The sequence below is a fragment of the Trachypithecus francoisi genome, unplaced genomic scaffold (assembly GCF_009764315.1).
Source record: "Trachypithecus francoisi isolate TF-2019V2 unplaced genomic scaffold, Tfra_2.0 Contig00558, whole genome shotgun sequence".
Classification (NCBI taxonomy): Eukaryota; Metazoa; Chordata; class Mammalia; order Primates; family Cercopithecidae; genus Trachypithecus; species Trachypithecus francoisi.
Window position 1 is genome coordinate 41,190 of NW_022680726.1, and position 17,732 is coordinate 58,921.

Below are 17,732 nucleotides of genomic sequence, written 5' to 3' on the forward strand. Positions count from 1 at the left end.
CAGAGATATGGCAGTGCCCATCTACAAACATGGAAGAGGGGGAACCACAGCGTCCCACCTTCACCTGGATCCCTGGTTCTTCCCTGTCTGTGAGGAACCTGGACTTCCTTTGCTGTGCCACATAGAGGTGGAAATGTCCTTTTTTTTTTTTTTTTTTGAGGTGGAGTTTTGTTCTTGTTGCCCAGGCTGGAGTGCAGGGGCGTGATCTTGGCTCACTGCAACCTCCGCCTCCTGAGTTCAAGTGGTTCTCCTGCCTCAGCCTCCCAAATAGCTAGGATTACAGGCTTGTGCCACCACGCCTGGCTCATTTTTGTATTTTTAGTAGAGACGGGGTTGTGCCATGTTGGCCAGGCTGGTCTGGAACTCCTGACCTCAAGTGATCCACCCACCTTGGCCTCCCAAAGTGCTGGGATTACAGGTGTGAGCCACGACACCCAGGCAAAAACGTCCTTCTTAATGACCCCCTTGTGAGTCCCCATTTGTGTCTGGTGTGCACCCCCACGACAAGCCCTGGGAAATGAGAGCCAGGCTCCTGGGGAGGGGCAGTTCCTCTTTCTGTGGGGCTGCTGATGGGATGACCTCGTGATGGGGAGGACCCAGCCTCCGTGTGCCTGCACACCTTGTGTCTGTCTGTCTACGGGCACCGTGCTCACATCTGCCTGCCCAGCCAGGGCCAGGAGGAGGAGATGCCATGACCCCCATTCTCACAACCCTGCTCTGCTTTGGTGAGATCTTAAGAGGGGGAGGAGAGACCCTAGTCTAGGAGAGAGACCCCAGTCCATAGCCAGGCCCTGGGCAATCGACCTCCCAGGGGCTCAAGGAAAAGAAGAAGACCTGCTCAGGCTTTGGGGGCAAATCTCTCACAGGGAACTCTCTTCCAGGGCTGAGCCTGGGCCCCAGGACCTGCCTGCAGGCAGGTGAGTCTGTCCCTGGCTGTCCTAGATCCCTCCTCCTCTCTGGGGACAAGGGACCACCCCCGGGCAGCTGGGGGTGGAGACAGCAGTTCTGGGCTGACTGATGGGGATGACGGGGGGGTCCTGGGGCTGAGAGCTGGAATCTGAGGGTGGGGGACATCTTCGGACCGAACCTGTGATTTCCTTCCAGAGAACCTACTCAAACCCGTCCTGTGGGCTGAGCCAGGTCCCGTGATCATCTGGAGAAAGCCCGTGACCATCTGGTGTCAGGGCACCCTGGAGGCCCAGCTGTACCGTCTGGATAAAGAGGGAAACTCAATGTCGAGGCACATGTTAAAAACCCTGGAGTCTGAAAACAAGGTCAAATTCTCCATCCCATCCATGATGTGGGAACACACAGGGCGATATCACTGTTACTATCAGAGCCCTGCAGGCTGGTCAGAGCCCAGCGACCCCCTGGAGCTGGTGGTGACAGGTGAGAGGACACTCAGGGGTCCCAGCCCCAGGCTCTGCCCTCGGGAAGGGGGTCAGCTCTCAGCTCCCAAGGGGATGCCCCTCTCACAGCCCAGCCTTGTGGGATAAAGTGGGAGGTGTGAGCCCCACGTAAACACAGCTGTCCTTTGCTCTCCTGAAAGCCTACAGCAAACCCAGCCTGTCCGCCCTGCCGAGCCCTGTGGTGACCTCAGGAGTGAACGTGACCCTCCGGTGTGCCTCACGGCTGGGACTGGGCAGGTTCACTCTGATCGAGGAAGGAGACCACAGGCTCTCCTGGACCCTGGACTCACACCAACACAACCATGGAAAGTTCCAGGCCCTGTTCCCCGTGGGCCCCCTGACCTTCAGCAACAGGGGTACGTTCAGATGCTACGGCTTTGAAAACAACACCCCGTACGTGTGGTCGGAACCCAGTGACCCCCTGCAGCTACTGGTGTCAGGTAAGAAGCCGTAGCTCGTGGCTGGGCACAGTGGCTCAAGCCTGTAATCCCAGCACTTTGGGAGGCCGAGACGGGCGGATCACGAGGTCAGGAGATCGAGACCATCCTGGCTAAAATGGTGAAACCCCATCTCTACTAAAAAATACAAAAAACAGCCGGGCGAGTTGGTGGACGCCTGTAGTCCCAGCTACTCGGGAGGCTGAGGCAGGAGAATGGTGGGAACCTGGGAGGCGGAGCTTGCAGTGAGCTGAGATCCGGCCACTGCACTCCAGCCTGGACGACAGCGCGAGACTCCGTCTCAAAAAAAAAGAAGCCGTAGCTTTTCCTTACACAAAGTCAGGGCACCAGGTGAGCTGTTGGGAGCTTTACCCTCCGGCTAGCCCACGAAGAAGAAAAGATGAGGGGAAGACAGGGGCCCTGGGGACACAAATACAGGATAAAAAAAAACAAGGACACTGGAAACCCTAGTGAGGAAGGCTCCAGAAGGAAGGGGCGCAGGAGGAACCAGCCCCTCCGAGTCCCGACTCGTCTTTTCCTCCAGGCGTGTCTAGGAAGCCCTCCCTCCTGAACCTGCAGGGCCCTGTCCTGGCCCCCGGAGAGAACTTGACCCTCCAGTGTGGCTCTGATGTCGGCTACATCAGATACGCTCTGTACAAGGAGGGGGGTGATGACCTCCCCAGCGCCCTGGACAGCAGTCCCAGGCTGGGCTCTCCCAGGCCAGCTTCACCCTGAACCCTGTGAGGGGCTCCCACGGGGGCCAGTACAGATGCTACGGTGCACACAATGTCTCCTCCGAGTGGTCGGCCCCCAGCGACCCCCTGGACATCCTGATCGCAGGTGAGGAGCCCAGCGGGTTCAGTCAGGGACCCAGGCTCTGCACAGGTCCTGCCGGGGGAGCCCAGGTGGTGATGGCTGGGATGGGGGCGGGGGGTTCCCAAAGGAAGGAAAGAGACAGGGGATGGGCGGGGAGGGGAGACTCAGACTGAGGGTCCCAGAGAGAGGCCTGGGGGTGGCTCAGCTCAGAACAAGGTGGGGCAACCTTCACTCATCCTTCTTGCCTCTAGGACAGATCCCTGACAAACCCTCCCTCTCAGTGCAGCTGGGCCCCACGGTGGCCTCAGGAGAGAAGGTGACCTTGCTGTGTCAGTCATGGGGTCCGATGTTCACTTTCCTTCTGACCAAGGAGGGGGCAGCCCATCCCCCACTGCGTCTGAGATCCACTTACAGAGCTCAGCAGTACCAGGCTGAATTCCCCATGAGTCCTGTGACCTCGGCCCACGCGGGGACCTACAGGTGCTACGGCTCACGCAGCTCCAACCCCTACCTGCTGTCTCACTCCAGTGAGCCCCTGGAGCTCATGGTTTCAGGTGAGGGCCCTGACCCTGTCCTCTCTGAGCTCGAAGAGGTTCTTGGAAATGAAAAAGGAGATCTTCCAAGGGCATGTCCGTCCGTCTGTCTCACTTGCCCACTCCTCTTCTTCCTCCATCAGCACCAGCCTCTCTGAGCCCTGAGCCTCTCTCAGCTTAGGTCCTGCCCCCAAGAGAGCTCAGGACACTAAGGAAACAGGAGAGTGAAGGGGGAGGGTCCACAGGGGAGGGCCCAGCCCATGGGAGGGTGGAAATACACAGGAACCTCCCTCCCAGGGGAGGGTCTAGCCCAGCGGAGTGTGGAAATAGATGGGGCCTTCCCACTCTGGGCTCCCACCCCTGAAGTCACAGTAGGGTAAAGAGTGGAGAGGGCTGGAAGGAGGTGGGGGTGAGCCTCGGAGGAGATGAGATTAGACTGAGGTTGGAAGACAGAGACCCCACACGCCCCCCTCCTGATGTCTCCATCTCAGAATCAACGTCTGGGTGTCCCAACCTCTAAGTCCTGACCCCAATGGGAGATGAAAGCGCCGTTACTCTGACCCAGTATAATATTCTAGACTCGTCTCAACCTTATCTCCAATATTCAGGAAAGGGAGCAGAGGGGAGCGTGGACGATAGGGGCATGGTCCACGTGGCTTCCTGGGGCTCCAAGGATGGAGCAGGTGTTCCCTCTGTGGTGGTCAGCGGGAGGGAGGTGTCCTAGGACCAGGCAGGAAGGAGCGAGCAGCGATGATGGGTGGAGGAGCTAGGTCTGTCCTCCCCTATCTGAGCAGGATTTGGGGTCCGGGGTTCCAGGCCTGATGTGGACAAGGGGAAGACGCTGGGGCTGATGTTTATATCAGCCATAAAAAATTGGAAATTTCACTTTTATATTTCCAAATTGTAAGCCTCTCTTTCTCACCTCAACTATGAATATGTATGTAGTTACATATATTTTTTAAAACAAATATCTAAAGCTACATATACACATGTATCTACAATCATTGTATTCATCTGTTCTCACACTGCTGTAAAGAACTACCTGATGGGCGGGCGCGGTGGCTCACGCCTGTCATCCCAGCACTTTAGGAGGCCGAGGCGGGTGGATCATGAGGTCAGGAGATCGAGACCATCCTGGCTAACATGGTGAAACCCCGTCTCTACTAAACATACCAAAAAAATTAGCCGGGCGAGGTGGCAGGTGCCTGTAGTCCCAGCTACTTGGGAGGCTGAGGCAGCAGAATGGCGTGAACCTGGGAAGCGGAGCTTGCAGTGAGCTGAGATCGCGCCACTGCACTCCAGCCTGGACAACAGAGTGAGACTCTGCCTCAAAAAAAAAAAAAAGAACTACCTGAGGCTGGGCACGATGGCTCATGCCTGTAATCCCAGCACTTTTGGAGGCCAAGGCAGGCGGATCACCTGAGGTCAGGAGTTAAAGACCAGCCTGGCCAACGTGGCGAAACCCTGTCTCTACTAAAAATACAAAAATTAGCTGGTCATGGTGGCGTGTGCCTGTAATCCCAACTACCCAGGAGGCTGAGGCAGGAGAATCTCTGGAACCTGGGAGGCAGAGGCTGCAGTGAGCTGAGATCACACCACTACTCTCCAGCCTGGGGGACAGAGAAAGACTCCGTCTCAAAAACAAACAAACGAACAAACAGAAACCTACTTGAGACTGGGTAATTTATAAAGGAAGAGGTTTAACTGACTCAGGGTTCCACAGGAAGCATGGCTGGGGAGGCCTCAGGAAACTTACAATCATGGCGGAAGGTGGAGGGAAAGCAGGAACGTCTTCTATGGCTGGAATAGGAGGAAGAGAGAGAACAGGGAGGTGTTGCCCATTTTTAAATAACAAGATCTCATGACAACTCACTATCACGAGAGCAGCAAGGGGAAAGTCGGCTCCCACGAACCAGTTACCTCCCACTGGGCCTCTCCTCCAACATTGGGGATTAAAATTAACATGAGATTTCAAAGGGACACAAATGCAAACCATGTTAATCACATATATTTTATAAGAATATATGTACTATGGGCCGGGCACGGTGGCTCAAGCCTGTAATCCCAGCACTTTGGGAGGCCGAGACGGGCGGATCACGAGGTCAGGAGATCGAGACCATCCTGGCTAACATGGTGAAACCCCGTCTCTACTAAAAATACAAAAAAAAAAAAAAACTAGCCGGGCGAGGTGGCGGGCGCCTGTAGTCCCAGCTACTTGGGAGGCTGAGGCAGGAGAATGGCGGGAACCCGGGAGGCGGAGCTTGCAGTGAGCCGAGATTGCGCCACTGCACTCCAGCCTGGGCGACAGAGCGAGACTCCGCCTCAAAAAAAAAAAGAATATATGTACTATGTACCTGTACAGACACAAACATATATTCAAGTATTCATTCCTATGCTTAATATTTTTCATCTTTTTTATATTAATTTGTTTTTATTTTTTATTTTACTTTAAGTTTGGGTATGTTTTCAAATATTTGCTTTCACCTTCCAATCTGGGTTCATACTTCAAAAAAGCAGAAATGATGTTTTTCTGTCCCACTCAGTCATTATCATTTAGAAAAAAATACATTTTCATATTTAAGTATATCACATTGTTGGTGTTCCTAACTAGATGAAGAATTAGTTAACAAGACAGTAAACGAATGATGAAACCACAGGAGAGCTGGCTGAGGCAGCACGCAGCAGGGGCCGTCGCAGCCTTCAGTCCTTGTACTCCTGACTTTCAAGAGCGGCTGAGGACCAACTCCTCATCCACAGAGACTGGGTCCTCATCCACTGAAAAATGGAAATTTCTATCTCTGGGGGAATTAGTTTTTGTGTTCTTGTTGCACAAGATTGCACATCCAAGACAGCACACAAGAGCTCAATTCTTTCTAGTTGGGAGATCATTCTTCTGAGTCCTGAGCTCTTGGGCTCCAGTAAACGTTATTCCAAAGTGACTCAGGCACAAGATCTGAATTCCCAGAGCACAGAGAGGTTGAAAAACCCAATGACATACCAGGGGAGGCCTGCTAGAGCAGAGAATGTGTTCACTAAGGATCTACATAAAGCCACGCCATGAGAGATGGAGGAATACAAGAAAGCAGAGCCCAGGGGACAGGCTCTTCAGCTTCTCACCAACATCCTTGTTCTTTGATTTTTAGGAGCAACTGAGACCCTCAATCCAGCACAAAACAAGTCAGATTCCAAGACTGGTGAGTGAGGAGAGGCTCCCAGTCATGGGGCTGGGCACAGAGGGTCAGGTCCTGTCAAGGGGAGGTGGGTACCCTGGGTGGACATCCAGGGGTCCCAGGTAATTGTGATCTGCCCTGACCTCTGTGACCTCTTTGTCCACCTTCCCTAGTCCCACACCTCCAGGATTACACAGTGGAGAATCTCATCCGCATGGGCGTGGCTGGCTTGGTCCTGGTGTTCCTTGGGATTCTGTTATTTGAGGCTCAGCAGAGTCAGAGAAGCCCCACAAGGTGCAGCCAGGAGGTGAACAGCAGAGAAGACAATGCACCCTTCAGAGTGGTGGAGCCTCAGGAACAGAGCTGATGATCCCAGGAGGTTCTGCAAGACTGGGGCAGCAGTTGGGGAAGTGTCTGCTGAGAATATCAAGGGGAAGAAGCATGGGTCAGGCGCAGGAAGATGTCTGGGTGTCTGTAGAAGATGCTTCCTCCATTAAACTGTGGTGCTCTCCTCCTCATTGTTGACTCTCCTTGACTGCCCCTCCCTTCCTTTTTCTTCCCTATGATGTAAGGCTTTGCCCCTATGGTGAGTTTGGGTCCGCCCCTCTGTGACCTCATACTCTGCTCCACTTTCAGGTAATACATCTTTCTTTATTTCTAGCTAGTGCATTTTCTGATGTGTATTACTGGGACTATCTCTTCAGCTCATAACATGGAATTGCTTTTGATAATTAAATCCACGTGCAAAAATCAGATTTGCATTTGCAAAATTTAAGTTTAAAGTGATGCCCTACCACCTGTCACTCTTCATCTGTAGTTTCTCTAGAAATACAGTCACTAGGAATCAAAAGAGAGGTGTCCGATGGAAAAGCCTGCTGTTATACCCATAGACTGGCTTCCTGAACAACGACAAAAACGTTTTTTAAAAAGCATTTATTTGTGGAATTTGTTGATGACTGTGGTATAAACACTCCCTTCATGGGCAGCTTCAAGATTCTCACATGACTACACCTCCCCTGACCTGCTGTCACACCCCAGTCGGAGCTGGTGGTCTTGGGTTGGTCTTGGGTGAAAGGTCCTGACCCTGTCCTCTCTAAGTTCGAAGGTTCAGCTGAGGCCCTGCCCCCAGGAGTGCTCTGGGCAGAGATGGAGTGAAGGGGGCTCTGAGGGAGGCTCAGCCACAGAGGAATTCGCCCCTCAGAGGAGAAGAGGCCAACAGGGGTTCTCCCTCTTCTCCTTCACCTGGAGTCCAGAAGGTGCTAGGTGGGAAGAGGGAAGGTCTTGGAGAGGCCACGGGCAGATGGAGGGGAGAGCTTTGAGTGGAGGTGGTGACTGCAGGATAGCTCCAATTCCCCAGTCCCTTTCTGTGCTCATTCCCAGGACCTTCAGGGATCCCAGCCCCCAACCCACAGGCTCCTCCTCCACACTTGGTGAGTCATTGAGGCCTCTGGGCTCGGAGAGAGGGTGGCCTTCCGCAGGGCAGTCCTGAGTCTCCCAGAGGATCCCATTCCCCTCAAGGACTCAAGCACCGGCTTCCCTCCAGAGCCAGAGGAGGGGCCACAGGCTCCCAGGGGCTCAGGCTGGGCTGGTGCGGGCAGGGGTCGAGGCAGAGGGAGAAGTTGGGGCCCAGCCTGGGGAAGGAGCAGCCAGGCTGACGTGGGGAGCAGGGCAGTCCCAGCCCTCACCTCCCCGTCCTGCCCCAACAGGCCCTGAGGACTAACCCCTCAACCCCATGGGGTCAGGCCTCCACAGTGGTGAGTAAGGCCAAGGGCCTTTGGGTGGGAGGTGGGCGGGGTCCCAGGGAGGAAGGGCTGAGTTCCGTCATCAGTTTGAGGCCCCTCTAGAGATGGTGACGTGGACAGGCCCCTCCCCTGCCTGGGCCTCAGTTTCTCCAAGTGTAAAGGCGAGAGGCCTCCGGGTGGGAACATTCCTTTCAGCTCTGACTCCCAGCTGGGACCTCCTGGGAGAGGAGACCTCCCAGGGAAGCCTCCCAGGACCCCATCATAGGAGCCTGTCCTGTCCCACCTGCAGCAGTGACGGTGACCTGGGGCAGGGGAGGGGAGCAGAGGCTCATGTGTCCGGAGGGTCTGGGGTCCTCCCGAGCCACCCCCCTCCCCACCTAGGGAAAACCAGAGCCAGACCCAGGGAAAAGCAGTTTCCCTTCCTGTGGGTCCACAGCTGTGGGGACCTGGACGGGCAGCAGCAGGCTCTGAGCCACCACATCCGTGTATCTCTCTGTCTTGGAGGGCCCTGTGGTCTCCTCTCCCACAGCTGGAGCCCCCAGAGCAGGCATCACGATGTTCGTGCTTCTCTGCCTCAGTCAGTGATGGAGGGAGAAGGGGCTACCAGGTTCTGCACGAGCCTCCCTCTTACTCCAGCCCCTGGGCTGTCGGGGTTGGGGGGCACAGTCGTTCTGGGCTGAGGGTGATAAAATAGAGAGGGGTTTTGGACTAAGCTGGAGAACCAGGAGTGAAAGAGATCTTGGGATCCAGTCTCTGGTTCCATTTCAGGAACCATTCCTTCCCCAAACCCTCCCCATGGGCTGAGACAGGCTCTGTGATCACCTGGGAGAGGCCTGTGTGTCTGGTGTCAGGGGAACCTGGAGGCCCAGGAGTACCGACTGGATAAAGAGGAAGCCCAGGGCCGGGTGCGGTGGCTCACGCCTGTAATCCCAGCACTTTTGAGAGGCCAAGGTGGGCGGATCATGAAGTCAAGAGATCGAGACCAGCCTGGCCAACATGATGAAACCCTGTCTCTACTAAAAATACAAAAATTAAATTAGCTGGGCGTGGTGGTGGGCGCTTGTAGTCCCAACTACTTGGGAGGCTGAGGCAGGAGAATCGCTTGAACCTGGGAGGCAGAAGTTTCACTGAGCCGAGATTGTGCCACTGCACTCCAGCCTGGTGATAGAGCAAGACTCCGTCTACAAAACATAAAAAAAAAAAAAAAAAAGAGAGGGAAGCCCAGTGCCCTGGGACAGACAGAGCCCAGTACAGCCTGGAGACAGGCTGAGTTCTCCTATCACATCCATAACAAATGAACATGTAGGATGACATTACTGTCACTATTTCAGCCCCAGTGACTTGTCAGAGCTCAATGACCCCCTGGAGCTGGTGGTGACAGGTGGGAGGACACCTTGGGGTCCCAGTCCTCAGGAAAGGGGTCTGCTCTCAGGGGTCTCTCCCTCACAGCCCAGCCCTAAGGGATAAGGTGGGAGGCTTGAGCCTCAGAGATCACACTGCCGCGTTCTCTCCTAGGATTCTACAGCAAATCTACCTTCTCAGCCCCCCTGAGCCTGTTGTGACTTTAAGAGAGGACCCTCCAGTGTGGCTCACAGCTGCAATGGGACAGATTGATTCTGACTGAGGAAGGAGAACTCAGTCTCTCCTGCACCCTAGACTCTCAGCAACACCCTAGTGGACAGTCCCAAGCCCTGTTCCCTGTGGGCTCCATGACCCTCAGCCACAGGTGGGTGTTCAGACGCTATGGCAATAACAGGAACACCCTTCAGGTGTGGTCGAACCCAGCGACTCCCTGAGGCTCCTGTTCTCAGGTGAGGAAGTTGGAACACCCTTCAGGTGTGGTTGAACCCAGGAACTCCCTGGGGCTCCTGTTCTCACTGAGGTTCCTGTTCTCAGGTGAGGAAGTCGGAACACCCTTCAGGTGTGGTTGAACCCAGGAACTCCCTGGGGCTCCTGTTCTCAGGTGAGGAAGTCGGAACACCCTTCAGGTGTGGTCAGAACCCCAGGGACTCCCTGAGGCTCCTGTTCTCACTGAGGTTCCTGTTCTCAGGTGAGGAAGTCAGAACACCCTTCAGGTGTGGTCAGAACCCAGGGACTCCCTGGGGCTCCTGTTCTCAGGTGAGGAAGTCGGAACACCCTTCAGGTGTGGTCAGAACCCCAGGGACCCCCTGAGGCTCCTGTTCTCACTGAGGTTCCTGTTCTCAGGTGAGGAAGTCGGAACACCCTTCAGGTGTGGTCAGAACCCAGGGACTCCCTGGGGCTCCTGTTCTCACTGAGGTTCCTGTTCTCAGGTGAGGAAGTCGGAACACCCTTCAGGTGTGGTCAGAACCCCAGGGACTCCCTGAGGCTCCTGTTCTCACTGAGGTTCCTGTTCTCAGGTGAGGAAGTCGGAACACCCTTCAGGTGTGGTTGAACCCAGGAACTCCCTGGGGCTCCTGTTCTCACTGAGGTTCCTGTTCTCAGGTGAGGAAGTCGGAACACCCTTCAGGTGTGGTCAGAACCCAGGGACTCCCTGGGGCTCCTGTTCTTAGGTGAGGAAGACCCGTCTTAACCCCAACCGTTCTTTGAGGCATCAGACAGGTTGCTGTGGATCTCACTCCCAGGCAAGCCCCAAGTGTGAGGGTGGAATGAGGGGAACAAGGGCTTCTGGGGCCAGAGACATAGAGTGTAAGTGACAGTGAGATCTGCAGAACCAGAGGAGGACAAGGGATGTATCTGACTAAAAACTAAACTAAAGGCAGGTAGCCCGGCGCCTAGGAACCAGACCCGAAACCAGGCCTGGGCCTGCCTGACCTAAGCCTGGTGGTTAAAATTCGACTCCTGACCTAGCAACTGTTGTTATCTGTAGATTCCAGACATTGTCTGGAAGGACATTGTGAAACCTCCCGTTCTGTTCTGTTTCACTCTGACCACCGGTGCTCTGCTCGCAGCCCCTGTCACGTACCCCCTGGCTTGGTCCATCAGATCACGACCCTCTCACACAGACTCCCTTAGAGTCGTGATTTTAAGACGCTAGCCTGCGGAGGCTCCCAGCTGATTAAAGCCACTCCCTTCACTATCTCGGTGTCTGAGGGGTTTTGTCCGTGGCTCGTCCTGCTATACATGAAGAAACATCAGGGCACGGTGGTTCACACCTGTAATCCCAGCACTTGGGGAGGCTGAGGCAGGAGGACCGCTTAAGCCCAGGAGTTCGAGACCAGCCTGGGCAACATGGTGAGACGTCCTCTCTACTGAAAATACAAAAATTAGTGGAGTGTGGTGGCACACGCCTATAGTCCCAGCTACTTCAGGGGCTGAGGTGGGAGGATCACCCACCTGAGCCTGGGAAGGTTGAGGCTGCAGTGATCCAAGATCGTGCCACTGCACTCCAGCCTGGGGGACAAAGTGAGACCCTGTCTCAGAAAACAAAAACAAAAAAATGGCTCTGACCTTTTCAAAAGTATCAAGGTCAAGCAAAGGCACCACGTAGTGGAGTGCGAGCCTGTTGCCTGTTGCTCTCAGGCGCCATCTACTGGATCGCAGCCAAACGACAACACCCAAAATCACTACTCAATTCTACCCGCCTAGAAGAAACCAAGAACAAGAATTCATCAATGCCTTAGTTGTCTGAAAACTTCCAGAAATAAAGCCAACAGACTATACTCGATTTATACCCTTGCAATGAAAGGAATAGCAACCCTCCAAAATGAGAAAAAAATCAGGGAAATAACTCCAAGTATCTCCAAACCAGCCCACGAACTCCCCAGAAATTGTCCTTAATCAGTATGAATTGTCTCAAATGACAAACGTAGAATTTGGAATGTGGATCGCAAGGAAGATCATTCAAATCAAGAACAAAGTTGAAACTCAATCCAAGGAACCCAAGCAATCCAGTAACATGATTAATGACATGAACGATTACATTTTAAGAAAGACCCAAACGGAACTACTTGAGTTGAAAAATTCACGACATGAATTTCATAATACGTGGAGAAGCGTTAACAGCAGAATAGACCAAGCTGAGGAAAAGAATGTCAAAGCTTGAAGACTTGTTTGAATCAAATCAGTCAAATTTAAGAAAAAATATTTTTAAAAATGAACAAAATCTCTGAGAAATATATTATCTAAAGAGATCAAATATATGACTTGTCAGCATTCCTGAAAGAGGAGAGAGAATAAGCAACTTGGAAAATATATTTGAGGATATAGTCCATGAATATTTTCCTAAACTCGCTAGAGAGTTTGACACACAAATCCAAGAAACATAGAGACATCCAGCCAGATATTATATATAAGATGACCATCCCCAAGGTACATAGTCATCAGATTTATCAATGTAAATGCAAATGAAAAAGACCTTAAAGGCAGCTAGAAAAAAAGGAGAGGTCACCTACAAGGGGAGCTCCATCAGCTGAGAAGCAGACTTCTCAGTAGAAATCTTAGAAGCCAGAAGAAATTGGAGGCCTATTTTCAGTGTCCTTAAAAAAAGTAATTACATGGCTGGGGGCAGTGGCTCATGCCTCTAATCCCAGCACTTTGGGAGGCCGAGGCAGGCGGATCACAAGGTCAAGAGTTTGAGACCAGCCTAGCCAATGTGGTGAAACCCCATCTCTACTATAAATACAAAAAAAAAAAGTCGGGCATGGTGGCACGCGCCTGTAGTCCCAGCTACTCAAGAGGCTGAGGCAGAAGAATCACTTGAATCCAGGAGGTGGAGGTTGCAGTGAGCTGAGATCACTCCACTGTACTCCAGCCTGGGCGACAGAGTGAGAATCCGTCTCAAAAAAAAAAAAGAAAAGAAAAAGAAAAATTACAACTAACATTTTATTTTCATATTCTGCCAAACTAACTCCAATTAATCATGACTAATAGCTATTAGTAACTTACAGTAATTTAAACATTTCACAAGTGTTTTTCTGAGATCATCTCAAATCCCCATGTGAACGCTGTCACTGTACCTACAGATAAAATGGTAATTACCTGTCAGCAAGGAGATGACCTCATGGTGTCCCAAAACTTTATCTCTGGGATAAGGTGCCCCTTTTGCACAGACGCACAGCTGTGATGATGGCAGCAGCTACTTCTGCAGCAAAACAATGGCATTTGGTAAGTGGACCTAATTTTTTAGGTTCAGATGCTCATTCTTAGAGGAATGAAATGTTTATCATAAAAATATGATGTGGACATATAATTCGTTTTATCCCTCGGAGTAAAAACTGAACAACAACAACAAACAAAAAACAAAACAAAACAAAAAAAAAACAAGAAGCAGGGATATTTTCTCTGAGACAGAATCACCCAAACTCTCACCCCAGGGATGCCTGACATCTCGTCTACCCTCTCTGTCATAGCTGCATTTGAAAAGTCTCTCTGGACGAATACACCAGACCTCACAGTCTTTGTAAGAGGGTGAAGAGCATGTTTCACTCTTGGCTCCTGCTTACACTCCTGTTGTCTAACGGAAGCTGCTACTTCGGACATTTAGAAATATCTGTGGTGGCAGCATGTTGTGCTTTGGTTGGTGATGCCAGTGAGTTTCTGAAAACTTTCTGTGATGAGTACAAAACCATAAACCTTCATCACTTTTTTGATAGGTCCTGGGGAGCAGTATGCACTTTATTCCACGGATGATTTTACGTCTATAGAAAATTTCTGGGCCGGGCGCGGTGGCTCAAGCCTGTAATCCCAGCACTTTGGGAGGCCGAGACGGGCGGATCACGAGGTCAGGAGATCGAGACCATCCTGGCTAACACGGTGAAACCCCGTCTCTACTAAAAAATACAAAAAACTAGCCGGGCGAGGTGGTGGGCGCCTGTAGTCCCAGCGACTCGGGAGGCTGAGGCAGGAGAATGGCGTAAACCCGGGAGGCGGAGCTTGCAGTGAGCTGAGATCCGGCCACTGCACTCCAGCCTGGGCGACAGAGCGAGGCTCCGTCTCAAAAAAAAAAAAAAAAAAAAGAAAATTTCTGGATTAAGCGTGAAGAATGGAAACTCTCTCTTCCATCCAGAGAAATAAAAATATCTTTTTGATATAAAGTGGCTACACTTTTAAGGATTAGGGAGTAGAAATAATTAGAGAATATAAGTATTTTAAAGTCTAAATATGACTCTGACTGTTACCAGAGGTCAAAGTGCTTTGATAGCCCACAGGCTTTGTACCTGCTCCCAATCCATTGTGATGTAGAGCTAAAGCTTCTCAGAGTTGTCATTGCACTCGGTTCATCAGCAGTGAAAGCTTGTTCTGTTCTGACTGCTAAGATCTAAGTCGTAAGAGCTGTGGGATGGGAATTTTCCTGTTACTCTCCCAGGAAGTAAAATATGCCTCATTTATTCTCTAATCTAATCAAGATCACTTTGATAAAGAAAAGGAGAAGGTCTTTTCTTTTTCATGAATTCTTGTTTTTTAAGGGCACATGGAATCTATAATCCCAGCTGATCTAAAATTCACAGATATTTTCTTGTGAATCTCTTTCTTTTATTATTCCCTTTCTACATTTATTTAGTACAATATAAATTCATCTGTAAGATTCTTCTCTGATTCCAGAGACCACTCCCCTCTTCTTTTTTGGATTTATTTATTGGTCTGTAATACAAATTTGCTAAATTTATGCTATTTGTTGTGACAAAACATTTTCTTCCTAAGAAGTCTGAACCTGTTTGTGTGCATAAATTAGTGTTCTTTTCTTGCTCTCCCACTTTTCTCCCCATTCTTTATAACTCTGGAACCAAACTTATTGATTATTATAAATTCTTTCAGAAATTACCTTGATTTTCTAAAGTACCTATTTCTTTTAACTAATCTGTACTTTACCAGCATTCCAATAGTTCCCAAATTTTAGTACTAGTTAAATCACATTGTAATCCACTAACTTCTTCATTGTTTGAGTAAATAAATACAATATTTTTCAAAATAAAGACAGTTCTTGCTTTGATAAATCTAATTTATTTAGACAATATCTACATTTTAGAGAATTATAAAATTTTCCATCAAATTAAATATCTTTTCTAGGATTACAGGCGTGAGCCACCTCACCCGGCTTTTGGATGTTGTTGTTGTTTTAATGTTACTCTATTTTTTTAGATTCAGGTGCTACACACGCAGGTTCCTTACATGGATGCATTGCATTCTGGTGTCTAAGGCACGCATTACCCATATAGCTCACCAGATTTTATGGGGGAGGCAAAGGGGACACTTCCCCATCCCCAAGAGCCTAAATAACATTTCTACATGGGGCCCAGGTGAAAGTCTTTGCAGGATCCCCCAGCTTGGGTGGGTTCAGCTGTCACCCAGGGGTCCAGAGCAGGGACTGGTAACCCAGGGGCCTGCCGGTTGGAGCGGGGGTCTCACCTGCTTGTCCGTCGCTGAGCTCCACCACCAGCCAGGGAAAGATGAAAGCGCCAAGAGTAAAACTTCTGGTTAGTATGACGGCTCTGCAGCATTAGCAGCTGTTTATCGTTCCGGCCTCAGTGTGACCGCTCTTGGAGCCCTGATCACAGACTGCCCTGTCCTCGCTGTCTCTCCACCTGTCTCAGCAACCTCTCGCTGTCTTGCCCAGTGCCACCTCTCCGTGTCTCTCACCCATTGCCACCCCTCCGCGGATCGCTGACTGTCACCATCTCTGCTGTCCAGCCATCTCGCCTCTCTGCTAATTGTCCCTGCCTCAGCTGAAAGTCTCTCTGCCTCTCATTCGCTGTCTTCATCATCCTTTCCTTGGTCACTAGATGATGTGGGGAAGGTGAGCTCCCAGATTGGGACATAGCCCAGGAGAGTTCTTGGCTTTGCCTAAGAAAGAATTTAGGCGGGGTGGCTCACACCTGTCATCCCAGCACTGTAGGAGGCTGAGGTGGGTGAATCACTTGAGATCAAGAGTCCGAGACCAGCCCTCCCAACACGGTAAAACCCCCTCTATACTAAAAACTGCAAAAATTAGTAGGGCGTGCTGGCAGATGCCTGTAATCCCAGCTACTTAGGAGCTGAGGCAGAAGAATCCCTTGAACCCCGGAGGCGGAGATTCCAGTGAGCCAAGATAGCGCCATTGTACTTCAGCCTGGGAAATAAAACGAAACTCCGTCTCAAAACAAAAAATAAGCAATAAATGGGCAAATAAAACAAAATAAAATTTAAGGGTGAGCTAGTGTTACCTAACCCCTTGAGGGTTACGCCAACGTCTCGTCAAGCGGCCATGCACAGCAGCAGCAGCAGAGGTACTGCTCCTCAGGTAGCAGGGCTGCCCCGCAGGCAGTGTGCCCAGAACAGCCGCTCAGAAACACAGCTGCAGTCACTCTTGTACCTGCTTTTAATTATAGGCAAATTAAAGGGCACGTATGCAGAAATTCCTAGAGGAGGGTGGTAACTTCCGGTCAGTGGGTCTTTGCCTTGGAAAAGGGCGGTAACTTCCGGGCGTTGCCATGGCAATGGTAAACTGAGATGGCCACGCTGGTGGGCGTGTCTTAAGAACAGCGACTTCCACCCTCCTCCCCCCGCCCTGTATTAGCTAGTTCTCAAGCTGCGGTGGTGTCTGCGTCCCCGCCTCCGAAGTCCCACATCCTACCTCAGAACTTCTGAGAAAGCCTTTTCCCCTCCCACCCTGGGTTTTCCCATCCGAATAAGAAGGAGCTGCCTGGAAGTGACCCCCAGAGCCCTTTAATTTCTGACCTCCTGGGGCATCTGGGTTGTGGCTCATCCTAGACCTGCCCCAGTCTCCAACCCTCCCTTGGGTCTGGTCGGCTCCTACCAATAACTATGTGTTGCAAGGGTTAGAAAGCCAGGAGAGGCAGCTGCAGGTACGTGTAATTGTATCCATCAGTGCTGGGGTCTGAGATTCGTGAGATGAAGCCACAATATTAGGAGAAAGCAAAGATTTGTAAAAACCCCACTGGTTTAGAATCTCCCCTGTCTCATGTATCACACAAAGTGGTTGAGGTTTTCTACTAAAAGCAACACCCAGCACAGCTATGCATGACTCCCGGGCCCCGACCCTGTCCTGCAGGATGGGTGATGAGTAGAGGAAGGAGCACAGGCTGGGTCAGGAGGAGTTGGGGTCCAGCCCGACTTGGACACGGGGAAGATGCTGGGGCTGATGGAGAAGGAAGAGAGGCAGGCAAGTTGGAGAGAGGACAGACGGACGCTCCCTTGGCAGCTCTTATTTCTCATTACCAAGAGCTCCTGTGGATGAACCCCTCACTCACACCTGCGGGGTCCCTGGGTCCTCTGAGGACAGGAAAGGAGGCTGCTCAGGCCTCAGTGGGATCTGACTCTGATGAGGCTGGAGTCCACCAAAGATCTGCTTCTTTAGAGAGAAGCACCCCAGCTGTGGGTGCTGCTCACACGGTCCGTCCTGTGTTCACCTGGAGGCCTCTGTGCTCCGGGAACTCCTGAGAGTAAGGAGGGGCCGTGCACCTGCTCCCTGGATGAGTTAGGGAATTAGTCAGAGCACGGGTTGTGTGTCATTCATTTCTACCCTGCCTTTTCCGTGCACACTTGTCTACTGTTCCTCTCTGTTCTTCCGAAACATTTAAAGCAATACATGAATATATAAACTTATCATTTTAATTTGGGACTTGATTTCATTTATATATTTGCTTTAGAAAATAGTTTCTTATTTACATTGTTTTCCTATCCTAAACTTTTAAAATTGAGGCTTATT

The 17,732-nt window shown here is 51.3% G+C and overlaps 1 protein-coding gene and 1 long non-coding RNA gene across 8 annotated transcripts; one reads left to right on the forward strand and one right to left on the reverse strand.

The window, feature by feature from the left end:
• Positions 1-592: 592 nt before the first annotated feature.
• LOC117085516 (leukocyte immunoglobulin-like receptor subfamily A member 4) lies at positions 593-6,883 on the forward strand. Its single transcript, XM_033214496.1, is given in 9 exon segments — positions 593-725; positions 882-917; positions 1,105-1,389; positions 1,550-1,849; positions 2,391-2,519; positions 2,522-2,686; positions 2,914-3,216; positions 6,339-6,389; positions 6,539-6,883. Coding segments are annotated over 9 exon segments (1,497 nt in total). The 5' UTR covers positions 593-691; the 3' UTR covers positions 6,733-6,883.
• Positions 6,884-7,279: 396 nt separating this feature from the next.
• On the reverse strand, positions 7,280-16,489 carry LOC117085528. Of its 7 annotated transcripts, none has more exons than XR_004437989.1 (5): positions 16,228-16,489; positions 16,053-16,133; positions 14,206-14,359; positions 13,067-13,169; positions 7,280-8,783 (listed from the first exon to the last, which is right to left on the reverse strand). It is a non-coding gene; the product is annotated as an uncharacterized LOC117085528 (long non-coding RNA). The 7 variants fall into 7 exon arrangements; XR_004437995.1 differs by lacking the exons at positions 16,053-16,133; positions 16,228-16,489 and adding exons at positions 11,537-11,670; positions 15,434-15,997; XR_004437991.1 differs by lacking the exon at positions 16,053-16,133.
• Positions 16,490-17,732: the final 1,243 nt, after the last annotated feature.